The sequence below is a fragment of the Gnatocerus cornutus genome, unplaced genomic scaffold (genome assembly GCF_029298725.1).
Source record: "Gnatocerus cornutus isolate USDA-ARS CGAHR unplaced genomic scaffold, icGnaCorn1.1 ctg00000023.1, whole genome shotgun sequence".
In the NCBI taxonomy this organism is placed as follows: domain Eukaryota; kingdom Metazoa; phylum Arthropoda; class Insecta; order Coleoptera; family Tenebrionidae; genus Gnatocerus; species Gnatocerus cornutus.
In genome coordinates, this window is record NW_028275375.1 from 819,007 (window position 1) to 838,402 (window position 19,396).

Sequence of the window (19,396 nt, forward strand, 5' to 3'; positions counted from 1 at the left end):
GGGCCATATTTTTTCAAAAATTAAGCTGTGTAAAACGCGTTCAAAAAAAACGACGTCTTGATTATTGGTAGTTCTGATAACGTCCGCTTTTTTTTGACCGTCACTGTAATAGAAAAGATAAAAGGTTTGAAAAGCCAACCAATACAAAAAAAAGAATCTGAAAAACGATTAATTCAAACATTTGATGATTGCGAAAAATGTGAAGGGCAAAATAATCCTATCTAAATAATCTCAAGTACATCAAGTGTAGAAAAACCGTTAAAAAATCGAGTAAAACAAAACGTGTATTCTAATACGCTATTTTTGGATCTAATTTTTATTTATTACTTTATAAGTAGTTTAAAAACGTTTTTCAAATAACCGGTGAATTAGACATCCGCCAACAATAAATCAAAAACTGTAACATTAATAGACATTTTAAGCTCAACAAAATTGATAATGCGGTTATTAAAAGTGTCGAGATCTGACTATAAAAGTCGCGTTTGCATTGTACAAATCATTCCAAAATGAAAGCATTCGTACTTGTTGTAGCTCTTCTTGCAAGCGCCTCAGGTGAATATAACTTATTTGAATTCGTATTCTTACTTTTTTGTACCAGCGCTTCCTCAACAACCCCTGGCGAGGAGTTTGTTGCCTGATGGTAGGATCATTGGTGGTTCATCCGTCGCCATCACTTCAGTACCATGGCAAGTGTCCCTCCAGTACTACGGCTCCCACATCTGTGGAGGCTCAGTCATCTCCGCCAACTACGTAGTCACAGCCGCTCACTGCACCGACGGGTTAGTTATTTAACCAAACGAAATCTCTCGATGATTGTTTTGTTAGTTTGTCAGCTAGTCAAATCTCCATCCGTGCCGGAACGGCCTCGCGCGGCTCAGGAGGACAAGTCGCCAACGTCGCCAAAATCAACCAACACTCCAGCTACAACAAGAACACCATCGATTACGACATCTCCGTCCTCCAACTCTCCTCCTCGTTGTCCCTCAGCAGCAGTGTCGCTGCAGTCACTCTTCCTTCTGCTAGTACTAGCTGGAGCGCCGGTACCAACTCTCTTGTCACCGGCTGGGGCACCACTTCCGAAGGCTCCAGTGCTCTTCCTACCAACTTGCTCGGAGTTACTGTGCAAATTGTCAGTCAGTCGTCTTGCCAATCTGCTTATGGCGGTAGCAGCATTACCAGTCGTATGTTGTGTGCTGGAGTTAGCGGCGGTGGCAAAGACGCTTGCCAGGGAGATTCTGGTGGTCCGTTGGTTGTCGGTAGCACTCTGGCTGGTATTGTTTCGTGGGGGTATGGATGCGCTCGTCCTAATTATCCAGGAGTTTACGCCAGTGTTCCTGCTCTTCGCAGCTACATTACCCAAACAGCAGGGATCTAAACAGATTTCAGAAAATTTTGTTGTAAAAATAGGAAAAGATATTAAGTAAAAAAATGAATCGTTGGAGTTGTGGTTTTAATTATTTTTCCGGCGATCGTTTGTTTTTAGGCACTATTAATGCATGGTTTGTCGGCTGAAATTATGCATTAAAGTGGCTGTTAATAAATGATTTAATGTGTTTATTATGGGCAATCAATTATACACGCAGTTTAATAAATTAAATAATGATGTGGAGGCTCTGGATCTGTTTGTTTACTAATACCAAATCAAAACGACGATTTTTAGACTTCACATAGAGACTCCCTAGTTTCATACGGGTCGATTTCAAGTCACTGCGTTAACGCAAATTTGCAACCGTTGCCAAGGTATGAGCAATGTGATTGGCGTTGCTATGTTGCAAATGGGATTTGCAGTAAGGCAAGTCACACTTGAAATCGACCCCATAGACATCGTTTGAAATCAAGGTTACTAAAATTAACAGGTTTGCTACAAAGTTTTGAGCCAATAGCAAGCTTCTTGAACTGGCGCGAATACGTCATCGGAAAGCACTTTTAAATTCCAATTGAATTTTTTCATTGCTATTATTATTTAAAACAGCAATATTTAACACTCTGATGCTTCTACAAGAACTTTCTTAAACAACATTGGCGATCAACAATGTTTTTACACCCCAAAACAATTGACAGAACTTTCTTGTGACGTCATTTGTGGTCACACGTCCCTAGCAACCAAAAGAGGGTGGAGTTTTAGCCTTAGTAACGAGCAAACCTGCTTAATTTAGGAACCTTGGTTTAAAATTACACTCAAATTTGACAACTGTTGACAGATCGGACATATCCATTGAATACATAACCTCACCTTAGTTTTTGTATATTGGGTTGCATAACCACCTTTGTAAAAAATTTCTTTTTTTGGTGAATTTTTCAAAATTCGATTACCGGAAAAGTTTTGTAATTAACTCTATGGTTAATGGCCGATTAATAATCTCGCTTAATAATAATAATTAATTATGTATTCATATTAATATTATATATTATAATTATTAAGAATCATTAATTTATTATTAATTATTATTAATTATTATTAAATACAAGGTGTTTAAAAATGTTTTTAGCATCAAGGGTGGCTGTGGAATTCCTGCCATGCACTATTTTGCCGCTTTGTTTTCATAGTGAAATAACTATCTTGAAAATTATTTACAATGTCACTTAAGTTTCAGTTACAGTTTTGTGTCCAAGTTTTTGATTTTCAGATTTTAAACCACAACTAGAACAGTTTATTTCTCAAAACTTACTGTGCTCCATGTTTGAGGTTAACTGCAAATGTCAGTTGAAAAATCGAAACCCACATTTGTAATGAGCGGCAAATTTCTTTGACATTTCATAGCTACCCTTGATGCTAGAAACATTTATAAACACCTTGTATTATTAATTATTAATTACTTTAATACAATTATTATTATTAATTAATAATCTCACTACGTTCGTGCGGGTTAAAATCGCTCAATTAATAATCGCTTTCATTAACCAACTTGTTTGTTAAATACAGTCAAAATTGGATATAGTCACCCTGTCTAGAAACAATTTTTTTTAAAAGTTGCTTTTATCAAAAATGTTGATTATATCCAAATGGGTAGACAATATTTAAAATATAATATTATGGTATTTTTATGTATATGCAGACACAGAAAGAACAAAAGAGTTTGCCTAGGTAATGACCTAAAGATCAAAAATAGCCACTTTATACACCGAATTTACACAAAATAACCAGAGAATTTACCAACAGAAACGAAAAATCAATAATAAATAATTAAGAAATGTGAGACAAGGTAAAGAGCATAAACAAAGAAAGAGGAAAAATATAAAAACATATTATTAGTGTTAGTAAACAAATAACGAAAAATTAACAATAAAAGACAAGAAACAAAAAATACCTTGCAAATACAAGTATAGAAAACTACGAAGAATACCAATTGTCAAGAGCAAGAACAAACAGTGAGAAAAGGAAAAACATGGAAAAAATTAAGAAAGAAAATAGCAGAAACATCCTTCAGAGCGATAAACACTGTCTCTTCTGTTTTTGCATCTTTAACAGGATTATTTTAGCGATTGACAGTAGATGAGATTATATCAAATGACAGAAACTAAATTAGCTGTCAATATCAAAGGTTGCTTATATCAAAGGTGACTATATCGAATTTTTACTGTAGCTATAAATAATTTTTAATAAGAAAAAGATTTACAAGGACATGGAACGACTTTAATTTCTAGAAAGTTGATCCAAGGATAATTACTATCTTCACGCTTTTTCCATTTTCATCCATTCATCCATTTTTTCAATCGCTTCTACTACCAATTCGGCGGAAGGACTGACAGAACAATAACATTTCAGTTTGATCACCACAGATTAGCAAGAGTGACTAGAAATGATACCCACAAATCAAAAAGATATTATATTTAAGCCCCTTTGAGTGATCCTAATCTCATTTATCGCGCGCGTGAACTGAAGATCATCCCAAACTAAGGCAGTATGTCTAGACGATGATGGATAGCTTAATCTGTGAACATTGAAAAAACGTTAATTTCGCCAAATAGATAGTATAAAAGTGGACCCACACAAGACGTCAGTTATCAAAATGAAGTCGATCCTGATTGTTGCCTTGCTAGTCATCTCCGCCTCAGGTAAGATCCGTTTTACTGTAGTACTGAAATGTAAAGTGTTGTACCAGCGGTTCCCAATGCCCGTCTTAAGAACCGGATGATTCCCGATGGAAGAATCATCGGAGGTTCGGCCATCGACATCTCCAAAGTACCATGGCAAGTTTCTCTTCAGTACTATGGTTCCCACATCTGTGGAGGCTCCGTCATTTCAGCCGAATGGGTCGTCACAGCCGCTCACTGCACCGACGGGTGAGTTGAATTTACTTCTTAGTACTCCATAACTTTTCCTTCAGTTCCTCAGCAAGTCAACTTACCATCCGCGTTGGTACTTCCACTCGTGGATCCGGCGGGCAAGTCTCCAACATTGAAGCCATCCACCAAAATCCTCAATACGACGATTGGGATATCGACTACGACATTTCTCTTTTGAAATTGTCCACCCCTTTGACTTTGAACGAGAATGTTGCAGCTGTTGGTCTTCCTGAACTGAACCAGAATTGGGCTGCCGGTACTGATACGCTTGTGACTGGTTGGGGTACCACTAGCGAAGGGAGCAGTTCTCTTCCCTCTGAACTCCTTGGAGTGAACGTACAGATTGTCAGCAATGCAGATTGTCAAGCTGCGTACGACAGTTACCCCATTACTGATAGGATGTTGTGCGCTGGAGCCAACGGAGGTGGTAAAGACGCTTGCCAGGGCGATTCTGGCGGTCCTTTGGTGGTTGACAATGTTCTTGCTGGTATCGTTTCGTGGGGTTTGGGATGCGCTCGTCCGGCTTACCCAGGAGTTTACTCCAACGTTGCTAATCTCCGCGGTTACATTCAAGAAGTCGCTGGATTGTAAAAACTGAATATTGTACCATCAATGTAAACCTTAATAAAATGTTTTTTAGCTTATTTTTATTTCTTTTTGTGACAGTACTCGATGCAGCAATAGTCGTGTTTATACAGAGTGTACCCGAATAAAGTGCAAAGGTTTTAGCCCCAATATCAAACACCGGGAAAAATGAAAAACGAGACTTTGATCCACCATAACTCAGTCATTTGTTGTCGGATCTCAATTTAAATCCCAGATTTGGAATCTACGGAAAATTCTGCATACATTGATATATAATAACTCAAGTTTACTCTAAAAAATAAGCGAGATATCGATATGAGAAATTTGGCATAGTTCTAATCATGAATTTTCGCAAAAAACTGCAACTTTCGACTATTGGAAAATCTAAAAACTATTTCTTATGTAAAAAATCGCGAGAAAAACGATGCCGCAAACCGCATTCCAATATCTGGAATAGTTTTCGAGATATCGAGCACGAATTGTTTTGAACCTTCAAAAATTTGGCCCTCTGGCGACAACCCAAAATTTCAAACGGCCATAACGCGGTTATTTATTGACAAATTTTAAAAAATTATCATATTTTTGGATTCAGCGTGAAATTCTGCGTAAAATGAGACCCTAATTTGTTGAATTTGCTTAATAAATAAACGAGGCATTGGCCAAAAATTGTTTTGAAAACATCATTTTTGGGTGATTTTCAATCAATGTTTTCAAAACGAAAACGACGTTTAATAGCATTGAATTATAGATCAGTCGAAAGAGGAGCTTAAAATCTATCTACTGGCCAAATTTGAGATCTCTAGAACAAATAGTTCGCGAGTTATGGTCAAAAATTAAAAAAAATGAAAAATTTTCATCGTTTGAGTCGCAATTTTTTTTCGCGAAAAATCGACTATCGAATTTTGGGCTTTTAAGCACTTTTTCTAACGTAAAATGAGCCGAGAAAAACGATGGCGCGAACCGCATTTCAATATCTCTAATAGTTTCCGAGATATTTAACTTTGAAAATTGGGAAAAATGAGAAAAAATGAAAATCAACTATCCGAAACTTTGATCGGCCATAACTCAGTTATTTGTTGTTGTATTTGAATTTAAATCCCAGATTTGGAATCTGCGGAAAATTCTGCGTTCACTGATGTATAATAACTCAAGTTTACTCTAAAAAATAAGCGAGATATCGATATGAGAAGTTTGGCCATAGTTTTAGTCATGAATTTTTGCGAAAATTTGCAAATTTCGACTATTGGAAAATCTAAAAACGATTTCTTATGTAAAAAATCGCGAGAAAAACGATGCCGCAAACCGCATTCCAATATCTGGAATAGTTTCCGAGATATCGAGCATGAATTGTTTCGAACCTTCGAAAATTTGACCCTCTAGCGACAACCCAAAAATTCAAACGGCCATAACTCAATTATTTGTTGTCGGATCTGAATTTAAATTCCAGATTTGGATTCAGCGCGAGATTCTGCGTAAAATGAGTCAAAATTTATTGAGTTTACCTACGAAATAAAGAAAGCATTGACCAAAAACTGTTTGGAAGTGGTCATTTTGGGGTGATTTTCAATCACTATTTTTAGTGTAAAAACGACGTTTAATACCTTTGTATTATATATCATTCGAAAGAGGAGCCCGAAATCTATCTATTGGCCCAATTTGAGATCGATCAAACAAACGGTTTACGAGTTATGATCAAAAATAAAAAAATTGGAAATTTTTTATCGATTGAGTCGGATTTTTTTTTCGCAAAAAAACGACTATCGAATTTTGGGCTTTTAAGCACTTTTTCTAACGTAAAATGAGCTGAGAAAAACGATGGCGCAAACCGCATCGCAATATCTCTTATAGTTTCCGAGATATTTAACTTTAAAAATAAGGAAAAATGAGAAAAAACGAAAATCAACATTTCAAAACTTTAATCAGCCATAACTCGGTTATTTGCAGTCGTATCTGAATTTAAATCTCAGATTTGGAATCTGCGTAAAATTCTGCGTACACTGATGTATAATAACTCAAGTTTACTCTAAAAAATAAGCGAGATATCGATATGAGAAGTTGGCATAGTTTTAGTCATGAATTTTTGCGAAAATTTGTAAATTTCGACTATTGGAAAATCTAAAAACGATTTCTTATGTAAAAAATCGCGAGAAAAACGATGCCGCAAACCGCATTCCAATATCTGAAATAGTTTTCGAGATATCGAGCATGAATTGTTTCGAACCTTCGAAAATTTGACCCTCTAGCGACAACCCAAAAATTCAAACGGCCATAACTCAATTATTTGTTGTCGGATCTGAATTTAAATTCCAGATTTGGATTCAGCGCGAGATTCTGCGTAAAATGAGTCAAAATTTATTGAGTTTACCTACGAAATAAAGAAAGCATTGACCAAAAATTGTTTGGAAGTGGTCATTTTGGGGTGATTTTCAATCACTATTTTTAGTGTAAAAACGACGTTTAATACCTTTGTATTATATATCATTCGAAAGAGGAGCCCGAAATCTATCTATTGGCCCAATTTGAGATCGATCAAACAAACGGTTTACGAGTTATGATCAAAAATAAAAAAATTGGAAATTTTTTATCGATTGAGTCGGATTTTTTTTTTCGCAAAAAAACGACTATCGAATTTTGGGCTTTTAAGCACTTTTTCTAACGTAAAATGAGCTGTGAAAAACGATGGCGCAAACCGCATCGCAATATCTCTAATAGTTTCCGAGATATTTAACTTTAAAAATAAGGAAAAATGAGAAAAAACGAAAATCAACATTTCAAAACTTTAATCAGCCATAACTCGGTTATTTGCAGTCGTATCTGAATTTAAATCTCAGATTTGGAATCTGCGTAAAATTTTGCGTAAACTGATGTATAATAACTCAAGTTTACTCTAAAAAATAAGCGAGATATCGATATGAGAAGTTGGCATAGTTTTAGTCATGAATTTTTGCGAAAATTTGTAAATTTCGACTATTGGAAAATCTAAAAACGATTTCTTATGTAAAAAATCGCGAGAAAAACGATGCCGCAAACCGCATTCCAATATCTGAAATAGTTTTCGAGATATCGAGCATGAATTGTTTCGAACCTTCGAAAATTTGACCCTCTAGCGACAACCCAAAAATTCAAACGGCCATAACTCAATTATTTGTTGTCGGATCTGAATTTAAATTCCAGATTTGGATTCAGCGCGAGATTCTGCGTAAAATGAGTCAAAATTTATTGAGTTTACCTACGAAATAAAGAAAGCATTGACCAAAAATTGTTTGGAAGTGGTCATTTTGGGGTGATTTTCAATCACTATTTTTAGTGTAAAAACGACGTTTAATACCTTTGTATTATATATCATTCGAAAGAGGAGCCCGAAATCTATCTATTGGCCCAATTTGAGATCGATCAAACAAACGGTTTACGAGTTATGATCAAAAATAAAAAAATTGGAAATTTTTTATCGATTGAGTCGGATTTTTTTTTTCGCAAAAAAACGACTATCGAATTTTGGGCTTTTAAGCACTTTTTCTAACGTAAAATGAGCTGTGAAAAACGATGGCGCAAACCGCATCGCAATATCTCTAATAGTTTCCGAGATATTTAACTTTAAAAATAAGGAAAAATGAGAAAAAACGAAAATCAACATTTCAAAACTTTAATCAGCCATAACTCGGTTATTTGCAGTCGTATCTGAATTTAAATCTCAGATTTGGAATCTGCGTAAAATTCTGCGTAAACTGATGTATAATAACTCAAGTTTACTCTAAAAATAAGCGAGATATCGATATGAGAAGTTTGTCATGGTTTTTTTAATCATGAATTTTCGCGAAAATTTGCAAATTTCGACTATTGGAAAATCTAAAAACTATTTCTTATGTAAAAAATCGCGAGAGAAACGATGCCGCAAACCGCATTCCAATATCTGGAATAGTTTTCGAGATATCGAGCATGAATTGTTTCGAACCTTCGAAAATTTGACCCTCTGGCGACAACCCAAAATTTCAAACGGCCATAACTCGGTTATTTATTGACAAATTTAAAAAAATTATTATATTTTTGGATTCAGCGTGAAATTCTGCGTAAAATGAGACCCAAATTTCTTGAGTTTGCTTAATAAATAAACGAGGCATTGGCCAAAAACTATTTTAAAAACGTCATTTTAGGGTGATTTTCAATCAATGTTTTCAAAACGAAAACGACGTTTAATAGCATTGAATTATACATCAGTCGAAAGAGAAGCTTAAAATCTATCTACTGGCCAAATTTGAAATCTATAGGACAAATAGTTTGCGAGTTATGGCCAAAAATTAAAAAAAATGAAAAATTTTCATCGTTTGAATCGCAATTTTTTTTCGCGAAAAATCGACTATCGAATTTTGGGCTTTTAAGCACTTTTTCTAACGTAAAATGAGCCGAGAAAAACGATGACGCAAACCGCATCTCAATATCTCTAATAGTTTCCGAGATATTTAACTTTGAAAATTGGGAAAAATGATAAAAAATGAAAATCAACTATCCGAAACTTTGATCGGTCATAACTCAGTTATTTGTTGTTGTATCTGAATTTAAATCCCAGATTTGGAATCTACGTAAAATTCTGCGTTCACTGATGTATAATAACTCAAGTTTGGTCTAAAAAATAAGCGAGATATCGATATCAATATTTTGCCTTAGTTTTAGTCATGAATTTTTGCGAAAATTTGCAAATTTTGACTGTAGAAAAATCAAAGAACTGTTTCTTATGTAAAAAATCGCGAGAAAAACGATGGCACAAACCGCATCTCAATATCTGAAATAGTGTCCGACATATCGAGCACGAATTGTTTCGAACCTTCAACAATTTGGCCCTCTGGCGACAACCCAAAAATTTAAACGACCATAAGACAGAGCGAGTTACACGATGCTGATTTTTAAACTCACGATTTGGGCGCTGCTGCACATGCCAGGAGTACAAAAAAGAACGTTTTTTTGTATTTATCTAAAGTAATAAATGAAATAAAAAGTCAGTTCGGTGTTTTGGTAGAATTTATTATTAACATGCCACATATAAGTAAACGATTATAATTTATTTCTGCGCTTTCCAATGATTGATCAATAACGATGGAATGGAGGCACGTTTTAAACGAGTGTCATTGCAAAGTCGCAGTCGAAAAAACTATTTACAAAAATAACAATTTGGTTCGTTCCTTGTATAATTTAAGGCACATTAGAAGGCAGATTTTGTTGAAGTAAAATAAAATAAAGTAAAATGAACACTTTGCATGCACACTAGTCCGAAGACAAGTGTAAAAGCTTTCTGTTCAGTCAGTCGCAAGTAATTGATGTGCGATGGCGGCTCCGAAATCAGATTCCCTTCCACTTAGTAGACAGCAGCTAGAAAAAGTCTCAATTAGTTACTTCAAATTTGATTTAAATTAAATAAACCCGCAAAAACTGCGAGTTTATTTTATTTAAATGTGAAAAGCTGAAGCTGTGCGAAATTTTCCTTCATTTAATGTGTTTAATAGCAGCGTGCATCTGTTAGTGAAAAAAGGGGACCCACTGTGCAAAATGAAAAAGTTTTGGACAGCAAAAAGTGGGGTCTCTTCAACTCTCTGCTATTTCGACCTGAAGAACTGAATTTCGCAAGTCATGGAAGGGTCTGAGGTGGGGTCATGGTCACATTGAATTTGGTCGTCTTCCATAGACGTGATAAAAGGGACAAAATAGCAAAACCGTGGGTAAAAAAAGATTACCAAAAATTTTCGCTGTCCTGGTCAAAAAGGTGGTCCTCTGGGTCAGAGAAACGGGGCCGCCGGGGTGGGGGGTTAGTCTAGGGACTTACCGAACGGCCTGATGGGGTGTTTGTCCCACAGGTACGTCCTCTTGACTGGGGAAAGGTACGAATCTCGGAGATAAAACGGGGACTTGCCCCATGGGTTGAAGGGTGAATAAGGCCGCAACAAGGGAGAGTCCCACCAGAATGGATCGGAAATTATCGACGAAATTGGGAGGAAAGGAGAAGGATTCAGAAGGTCGCGGTACAGTCTCTTACTTGGGAAAAGCCCACCACGGTTGAAAATCGGGAGACCGGCGTAGTTGTAGGCCACTTCAGACGGGCGGGGGCCCCACTGGCCAGGCTAAAAACAACCAAGTTAGTAGTCTTTCTAGTACTAAGTTGCTCAATCGTACCTTGATTGGGGTGGGGGAGAGGCTGCGCCCCCATCTCGGCCAGAGACTAGGGTAGAGTTTGTCGAGTTCAGCAAGACGATCCAAATGATCGAGCCAAGCCTTATGGGGGTCGTATTTTTCAGCTGCAGGTGATGGTCTCTTGCTGTAGACCAAGTACAGAGGATAGCGACTGAAGGGATATGTGGTGTGGAAGATGCTGGGCCACTGGCCGGGGTCACGGCCTCGGACACGGTCGATATGGTCTTGCCAAGCCTTGTCGGCGTCGTAGGGTCGTGGTTTCGTCACATGAAACACTAACGACGCGTTAGAGCAGCCCCACAACGTGTTCAAAAACTGTTAGACAAACGTTTGGACTAGTGTTAATACGATGCTGGCGCTAGGAGTCTAATAAGCACACTGTTCTTACCTCCAAGGCGACCGAAGTGTACACGCCTCCCTCAAAAAACTGGCACCGATGGAAAAAAGAAAAAAAGAGGAAGGTGTCGAAAAAAAGACGTGGATCGCCCTGGCAAATGCTGGAGCAGCAGGAACGGTTAAAAGCCGTGCTAAGGTGAAAAAGCTACAACGTGAAGTTTAGTACTAGAATAAAAGTCGACCGAGGGATTCCAATGGTAGCTCAAGCGTTTGCGGGGCGGTTATTCGACGCTTTTTAAAATAATTTATTAAGTACTTATTGTACAGAGACAGATTATCAAATACATAAAATACGATTTACAATGTGTAATGTGCTGTACAAAAATCCATCTCCGAAAGAAAACAACACATCAAAGTGAAACTGCGTCGAAAGACGAAAGTGTGATTATTTGTGTTTTGTGTTAATTCACAATAGTGGCGAAGCTACTTGTATTATAGTATATAAGTTCATGTTGAAGGGCACTTAGTTATAAACACAGACGATTGCATGAGGTCACAGCACGAAGTGGGGCCCTGATGGTAGATGGTAGTCGCTCGGCCTAGTGCTTTGACTTACCGGGCCGGTATCTGTCGAGAGAGCCATAGTTGTGGGGGTAGATTGGACGAGGAGAGTAACCGTATGTGTCCCGGTGCAATGGGTCGTATCTGTATCCAGGGGTGTGGATGCGTTCAGCGGCGTGCAGAGGGTCGTCGTAGATGGATTTGTTAAAGGGCCACTCGGGGCCATCGCTCAGCGGGCGGAAGATGCCCTTGGCCCGCACCGGCTCGCTGGCTCTTATGTCTTGGGATCCTGCAACAAAATCACCCCCATTCTAACGCATCCTAACTGTAAATCAGACTTTCATTCTTTAGGGAGAAAATTAGGGGAAAGTAAGGAATTATCAATTTGCAACTTCAACTCTATTAATTCAAATTTCAAAAGTCCCGCGCTAGAGCTCAACGCTCGACTGAGACGGCTGTGGAACTGCCGGTAAGTTTGCAAGCGTTGTGATTCAAAGTGCCGGCTCTCCAATTTCGCTTAAAAACACAGTGTTTAGTGTTCCCACGTCAATTTTGATGTTCTGAAACATTCATGGAAGTGTTCCAAGTGTTCTGCGCGTGTTCATCAGCCAAAACAGGGAAAAATAAGGTAAATTTCAACACTTTTCCATGAGAAATCGGGTTGGTTCATTATTACCAACAAAATGGGAGTTGGGTTGTAGCGCCAAATGTCTTTTTTTTTTAATTACGTTACAAATTGTTTTTCGAAAATTGAATTTTTTGGGAATATTGTGTTGTTCCAAAATAGATTTAAATAAGGATTTCACGAATTTTAGCTTCTACGCATCTCAGTTGCGCTTTGCTGCCAACTGTTATTGATAAAAATCGCTAGGGGCTGCTACCACCTTAACATTTAAATGAGTGGATTTTTTTTGAATAAAATTTCCAAAGCTTCATTAAGATTCCAACTTTAAATAAAAAAATAACTGTCAAAGTTAATTGGGATTAATAACACTGCGCACCAGCACTTTTTTTCTAAAGATGTAAAAGATGTTTCTGGATATACAGGGCTTTCTGATTACGAAACACTAATCGGTTTTATCAGATCAGCTTTGGTTTTCGAAAAAATAGCAACTATAATGTCAAATTTTAGGCTAAACCAGCTGTAAAAAAAATACTGTATTTCTGAAGTTTTTTTGAAAAAGTTCTCAAATTTATTCAAAATCGATGTTACTCTACAAACAATGCCATTAAATGTTAGAGCAACATCGCTTAGAGGATTGCAGCGACAATTGTCGAAAGCGCAAAAATTGGTCTCAAGAAACATGTAAAATTTTGTGATTTAAGACTAAACAACAGAAAGAGATTGATGAAAATCGTAAATTTAGACTTAAATTGATTAAATGGGACAGTCATACTTTTTATTTTCCTTTTCTTGTTGCCAAAATCGTTTCTTTAAAATTTGGAAAAACAATTGAAAATTAATAAAACAAGAGCTGATATGAAAAATCTGTCCACGGATTCTTACACAATAAAGTCTAAATTATGAAGAACTGTTGAGACTTTTTCGAAAATCATTATCATTTTCAAATTCAAATTTCAAAAGTCCCGCGCTAGAGCTCGACTGAGACGGCTGTGGAACTGTCGGTAAGTTCGCAAGCGTTGTGATTCAAACTCCAATTTCGTGTAAAAACATTGTGTTTAGTGTTCCCACGTGAATTTTTGAGTTCTAAAACATTCATGGAAGTGTTCCAAGTGTTCTGCGCGTGTTCACCAGCCAAAACAGGGGAAATTAAGGTAAATTTCGCCACTTTTCCATCAGAAATCGGGTTGGTCCATTATTACCAACAAAAGGGGAGGAGGGTTGTAGCGCTAAATGTCATTATTTTCAAATTACGTTAGAAATTGTTTTTCGAAAAATGAAATTTTTGGAGATAACTACGCGTTGTTTTAAAAGAAAGATTTAAATAAGGATTTTACAAATTTTGGGAAACTTGGGCAGCTTCTACGCGATTTTGCTACCAACTGTTACTGATAAAAGTCGCTAGGGGTCGTAACCAACTTTAGTGGAATTTTTTAAATAAAATTTCAGTAGATAATTAATTCATTAATATATCAATTTTAAATAAAAAATAACTGTCAAAGTTAATTTGGATTAATAATAATTGGCTCTAAATCCTCGTTGTTTTTGACTTGTTTTGAGAAAACTTCGAAACTAATCTGAGGTTTTCTCCTTGTTGATTGATTGTATCACTAAATCCTCACTAAACCTTGGGATTAGTTAATTATAAGTCAAAAATTATAGCATGAAAAACTTTTCCAAAATCGCTGCCAGTTTCCAAGACTTTTTCTTAGTCACAATTCCGCGCTATTTTCGTCTCAACTTTTTTAATTTTGTTTATTGTTTCTTGAGATATTGCATCACACGTTCGACTATTTTTACCACGGCAGTTAACGCAGGCTGAGTTTGATGTAAAATAAACCTGCAAGTGGTTTATAGCAGTAAAATTTCCTTCGGTGTAAACAAGAATCATATGTGTCACTGTCGCTGAAGTTAAAATATCTCTTCTATCCATCGTTAATCATCTCGCGATAAAAATAGGTGTTTTTCGCACTGGATCAAGGTTGCGATTCGTAAAATGAAAAGTGTAGTTTTGCCCCAAAGCCCGCGTTATTTTCGTCGTTTTGAGCGCGTCCTCGAAAAGCAGATGGCATAATTTTGGCAAAAGCTCCGAAAATTCGATACAAGGTTATTTTTGACCGTTGCGGTTTCAGTTTCAGGAATGTGGTGGGGGGATCGCATTTCTTTCATAATTTACGTTTACCTTTAAGGGATCCGACAAAGGACTGCCAGAATTTCGCTTTTTTGGACGCCGTCTCATTGCGGCCGATCATTTCCAAGTGGCTCTTGAACATTTTGATAGATTCGCTGCTACCTCTACTGGTGAAGCCTCGTCGTTCGTCTGCTAAAAGAAACGAGATTAGGTGATGACGGCGATGTAGACGATGACGAGAAGGAGGCCGCAAAAGCAAGTGAAAAGCTCGACTGCCCGCTGAGCTTTCGAGTCCGTTGGCCACGCCATCCCGGACTAATTTGGCGAGAGGCCCAGGCTGCGTTAGATCGCGTGTGCTGATTCTATTTTTGACCATTGCATTCTTAAGCAATGGCCTCACCATTTCGCAAACTATCCATTACCAGATAATAATAAAAACCCGAATTTAGCCGCACGTGCGCCAATTTTGGTGCGTTTCCCCATCGCTTACATAACGTAGTTGGACACCCCGGAAAGCCCCAACCCGCCGAAACCCCTGCATACTTACAAAGAGCAGCTTATCGTGTACACTGTGTATATGTTTAAAACACTTTTACTGACCTAAGTGGCGCTTTTAACGAGTCGTGGTGAGCGACTGGTGGCGTTCGACACTGACTGCACGCTGGTGGTTCGCGCTCGACGACGTCGTCCAGCAGCGTCGCCGACGTCACGACGCCGCCCCTCCACCGCCATTCAGGAGTATTTTGGAAAATCCGCCGATTGTTGTCGAGGTGTATTTATTGCGTTGGCCGTGTTTGTTTAGCCATAGGCAGGAATAGCCAGAAATAGCCTCTACGGCCCACTTACATCCGAAAAGTAACTAGAGATTTGAGGGAAGGTCGCGGAGTTGCGGGAACGGGTCAAGGGTGCGAGCCACACGTGACGTGATTTTTTTTTACCTGAGAGATTGTTACGTGCCGCTTTTTGGCAACCGCCGCCAAGGTTTGCTAGCTTGGAACCGAATTGAACGCGACATTTTTGTAAATTACTGCAAAACATCTCTGGAGGTTGTTGATAGTGCAAATTGGGATATTTTTGGGGGGTAACTAAAGCGCACCCACGGATTTTTGCATTATTGAAGATCCAATTTGAAAGGCGCTACGTTGCGGGTATTTATAGATGTGACTAAAACGGGGCATTCGAAAAATTCGAAAAACACTTTTATTCATTCAAATTCAAAATAGAATCTGAACCTCTTCACAACCAATAAGTCTAGACAGTCGCATTGAAACCAATCGAACTAATCGGATAAAGACCTTAAATTAGAAGCACTCAGCTAAAGTAGGTGACCCGTAAAAAATTAAAATAAACCACAAAATTGAATTAAACTTCCGTTATTTTAGAGATTGTTGAGTCGTCAAGCATTCAATAAAACTTCTATTAGGGTAATCCAACAAAACATCAAAGACTTTGCGCCCGTTCATTTTTCATGCCAAGAAAATTATTTCGACTGATTACAACACTGGGATTTGTTTATGTGGATTCATAAAAATAGCGTTGCATGCATGTAACAGCCTCAAATAAAGTCTGCAGGCTCTTATCACATTTTCTAAAAATATTTCTGATAAAATTCAGATGACCCATTTCTAAAATTCTTGTGAAGGAGGTCACTGGTATTTTATATTGTTATTTTTAGTGGCACCTACATGGGCTAAAATTGGGTATTAATTGAGTCGAAAATATGACAGGTAGTGAAAATAGCCGGAGTACCTAAAATTAGAAGTGATTAAAACGGAGAAATTATTAAAACTGAGTATAATGTGTTGCCTACCCACTGTGGTATTTTCAAACGATAATAATAATAATTTTAATAATAATTCCTCGACTCTATAAATTACAAACTTGCAAACTCGTGAAGCAGAGATGTAATCAGTTCTAAATTTAAAAATTGATTGTTTTGAGAACCTTCATTGCACGCGATAATTTTTTTGGGCTAACTAACGCTGAACACATTGCGATTTTCTGGTCTGGATTTCCATCACAGTACCTTCCCCTAGGAGAATAATTCATTATAATAAATTTAGTGCAGGGGTTTAGACCGGAATCAGATTCCGAGTTCCGGAACGTAACAATCCATGCATGCAAACGCTCATCCTAGCATTCATCTTCGTATAATCAGATCAGTGGGTCGGTTATAAAAATATTTTTCTAAATCAACGAAACGCGCGGCCAACAAGAGAAAAATGCGTCGAATTAAGCTCGACTCTGGTATACAGGGACGGCCAAAATAATGTGGTGCAGATTTAAAATCGAAATGATGAACTACTAGTGGGGCGATATCATAACTATCAATAGTAGGGACTTAATTTCTAATTCTGGCAATTTTCTCTTTAGAATAATGAAATTTGCGGGAGTTCCAACTCTTTAACTATTTATTGATTGCTAAATTGCAAAATTATAAAGTGAAAGACGCAAATTTTAGAAATTTTTATTTTTCAGACAAGCCAAAAAACTCCAACATTTTCTAATAAAATTCCCAATTCTGACAATTTTTGCTCTAAAGTAATGAAATTTGCAGAGGTTACTACTTTTGAACTACTTATTAGCTGCACCAAATTTCAAATTTATGGAGCGAAAGACAAATTTTAGAAATTTTTATTTTTAAGATAACGTAAAAATTGCCGATTTCCATCTCTAAAAATCGTAACTTTGGTAATTTTAGTGATACAGCTATGAAATTTTGGGAATTTACTATTTTAAACTCATTTATTAAGTCTACCAAATTGCAAAATTATGGAGCAAAAAACACAAATTTTTGAATTTTCTGTTTTTCAGAGAAGGCAAAAATCTCCAACATTTTCCAATAAAATTCCTAATTCTGCCAATTTTTGTTCTAGGGCATTAAAATTTGCAGAAGTTATTATTTTTGAACTATTTATTGTTTGTACCAAATTGCAAAATTATAAAGCAAAAGGCACAAATTTTAGAAATTTTCGTTTTTAAGACAACGTAAAAATTGCCGATCTCCATCTCCAAAAATCGTAACTTTGGTACTTTTAGTGCTACAGCTTTGAAATTTGGGTAAACTACTATTTTAAAGTCATTTATTAGGGTTGCAAAATTATAGAGCGTAAAACACAAATTTTAGAATTTTTTATTTTGAGGATGAGCCAAGAAACTCCAATATAATTCTCAATTCAGCCAATTTTTGTTCTAAAGCAATGAAAGTTGTGGAGGTTAACTGTTGCAAATTTCAAAATTATAGAGCAAAAGATACAAATTTTAGAAATTTTGATTATTCAGAGGCGCCAAAAATCTCCAATATTTTTCAATAAAATTTCTATTTCAGCCAATTCTTGCTCTTGAGCAATGAAATTTGCAGAGGTTACTGCTTCTGAACTATTTATTGACTGAACCAAATTGCAAAATTATAGACACAAATTTTAGAATTTTTTATTTTCAAGTGGAGCAAAAAATATCCAACATTTTCCTATAAAATTCCCAATTCTCACAATTTTTGATTTAGAGCAATGAAATTTGCGGAGATTACTACTTTTGAACTATTTATTAATTGCACCTAATTGCAAAATTATAGAGCAAAAAACACAAATTTTTGAATTTTTTGTTTTCCAGAGGAGGCAAAAATCTCCAACATTTTCCAATAAAATTCTTAATTACGCCAATTTTTGTTCTAGGGCAATAAAATTTGCAGAAGTTATTACTTTTGAACTATTTATTGTTTGTACCAAATTGCAAAATTATAGAGCAAAAGGCACAAATTTTAGAAATTTTCGTTTTAAGACAACGTAAAAATTGCCGATCTCCATCTCCAAAAATCGTAACTTTGGTACTTTTAGTGCTACAGCTTTGAAATTTGGGGAAATTATTATTTTAAAGTCATTTATTAGGTCTACTAAATTGCAAAATTATAGAGCGTAAAACACAAATTTTAGAATTTCTTATTTTCAAGATGAGCCAAGAAACTCCAATATAATTCTCAATTCAACCAATTTTTGTTCTAAAGCAATGAAAGTTGTGACCAATTTTACCAATTTTAGACCAATCTTAGACCCATTAGACAATTTTAGAATTTTTCATTTTATGGACAAATCGAAATTTTTTAGTAGCTCAATTTGAAGCTTGTAGTTCTTGTAGTTTTAGTGCTATAGGATTCAAATTTGTATAGGACACTTTTCCAAGCTTGATTATTAATTGTTGCAAATTTCAAAATTATAGAGCAAAATATACAAATTTTAGAAATTTTGAGTATTCAGAGGCGCCAAAAATCTCCAATATTTTTCAATAAAATTTCTAATTCAGCCAATTCTTGCTCTTGAGCAATGAAATTTGCAGAGGTTACTGCTTCTGAACTATTTATTGACTGAACCAAATTGCAAAATTATAGACACAAATTTTAGAATTTTTTATTTTTAAGTGGAGCAAAAAAATTCCAACATTTTCTTATAAAATTCCCAATTCTCACAATTTTTGTTTTAGAACAATGAAATTTGCGCAGATTACTACTTTTGAACTATTTATTAATTGTACCAAATTGCAAAATTCTAGAGCAAAAGACACAAATTTAAGAAATTTTTATGTTCTAGATTATTTCAAAATTTTTCCTTGCCATGAAATTACTTTATTTTATCAAATTTTGGGAGATATAACTGTCAAAGTGCATTTGCAACCTAAACCAATTGTAATTAGTAGTCAAAAAT

At 36.2% G+C, this 19,396-nt stretch overlaps 3 protein-coding genes across 7 annotated transcripts; 2 read left to right on the forward strand and 1 right to left on the reverse strand.

Moving 5' to 3' along the window:
* The first annotated feature begins 506 nt into the window (after positions 1–506).
* Positions 507–1,375, forward strand: LOC148166200 (trypsin alpha-like). The gene is made up of 3 exons (XM_088049163.1): positions 507–552; positions 599–779; positions 826–1,375. The coding sequence occupies exons 1-3, from the start codon at positions 507–509 to the stop codon at positions 1,373–1,375; spliced, it is 777 nt and encodes a 258-aa protein (XP_087905289.1).
* A 2,631-nt stretch (positions 1,376–4,006) lies between these two features.
* On the forward strand, positions 4,007–4,878 carry LOC148166201 (trypsin-7-like). The gene is made up of 3 exons (XM_088049162.1): positions 4,007–4,056; positions 4,104–4,284; positions 4,329–4,878. The coding sequence occupies exons 1-3, from the start codon at positions 4,011–4,013 to the stop codon at positions 4,876–4,878; spliced, it is 777 nt and encodes a 258-aa protein (XP_087905288.1). The 5' UTR covers positions 4,007–4,010.
* Positions 4,879–9,867: 4,989 nt separating this feature from the next.
* On the reverse strand, positions 9,868–15,391 carry LOC148166202 (uncharacterized). Of its 5 annotated transcripts, none has more exons than XM_088048789.1 (6): positions 15,300–15,391; positions 14,751–14,888; positions 12,002–12,235; positions 11,032–11,324; positions 10,685–10,979; positions 9,868–10,233 (listed from the first exon to the last, which is right to left on the reverse strand). In XM_088048789.1, exons 2-6 carry the CDS (start codon positions 14,839–14,841, stop codon positions 10,220–10,222), a joined length of 927 nt encoding a protein of 308 aa, XP_087904915.1. In that variant the 5' UTR covers positions 14,842–14,888; positions 15,300–15,391; the 3' UTR covers positions 9,868–10,219. The 5 variants fall into 5 exon arrangements, with proteins under 5 accessions (XP_087904915.1, XP_087904916.1, XP_087904919.1 ...); XM_088048790.1 differs by having other exon boundaries at positions 14,751–14,891; XM_088048793.1 differs by having other exon boundaries at positions 10,895–10,979; positions 15,300–15,387.
* Between the last annotated feature and the right edge of the window lie 4,005 nt (positions 15,392–19,396).

Bases quoted from the DNA above. Each gene is read 5' to 3' on its own strand.
- LOC148166200 (XM_088049163.1), top strand. From the start codon at position 507: ATGAAAGCATTCGTACTTGTTGTAGCTCTTCTTGCAAGCGCCTCAG. The intron at 553-598 runs GTGAATATAACT...TTTTTGTACCAG, and splicing joins TCTTCTTGCAAGCGCCTCAG to CGCTTCCTCAACAACCCCTG. The intron at 780-825 runs GTTAGTTATTTA...TTGTTTTGTTAG, and splicing joins GCCGCTCACTGCACCGACGG to TTTGTCAGCTAGTCAAATCT.
- LOC148166201 (XM_088049162.1), top strand. From the start codon at position 4,011: ATGAAGTCGATCCTGATTGTTGCCTTGCTAGTCATCTCCGCCTCAG. The intron at 4,057-4,103 runs GTAAGATCCGTT...GTGTTGTACCAG, and splicing joins GCTAGTCATCTCCGCCTCAG to CGGTTCCCAATGCCCGTCTT. The intron at 4,285-4,328 runs GTGAGTTGAATT...CTTTTCCTTCAG, and splicing joins GCCGCTCACTGCACCGACGG to TTCCTCAGCAAGTCAACTTA.
- LOC148166202 (XM_088048789.1), bottom strand. From the start codon at position 14,841: ATGTTCAAGAGCCACTTGGAAATGATCGGCCGCAATGAGACGGCGTCC. The intron at 12,236-14,750 runs GTAAACGTAAAT...ATTTTGTTGCAG, and splicing joins CTTTGTCGGATCCCTTAAAG to GATCCCAAGACATAAGAGCC. The intron at 10,980-11,031 runs GTACGATTGAGC...GGTTGTTTTTAG, and splicing joins TCTCCCCCACCCCAATCAAG to CCTGGCCAGTGGGGCCCCCG.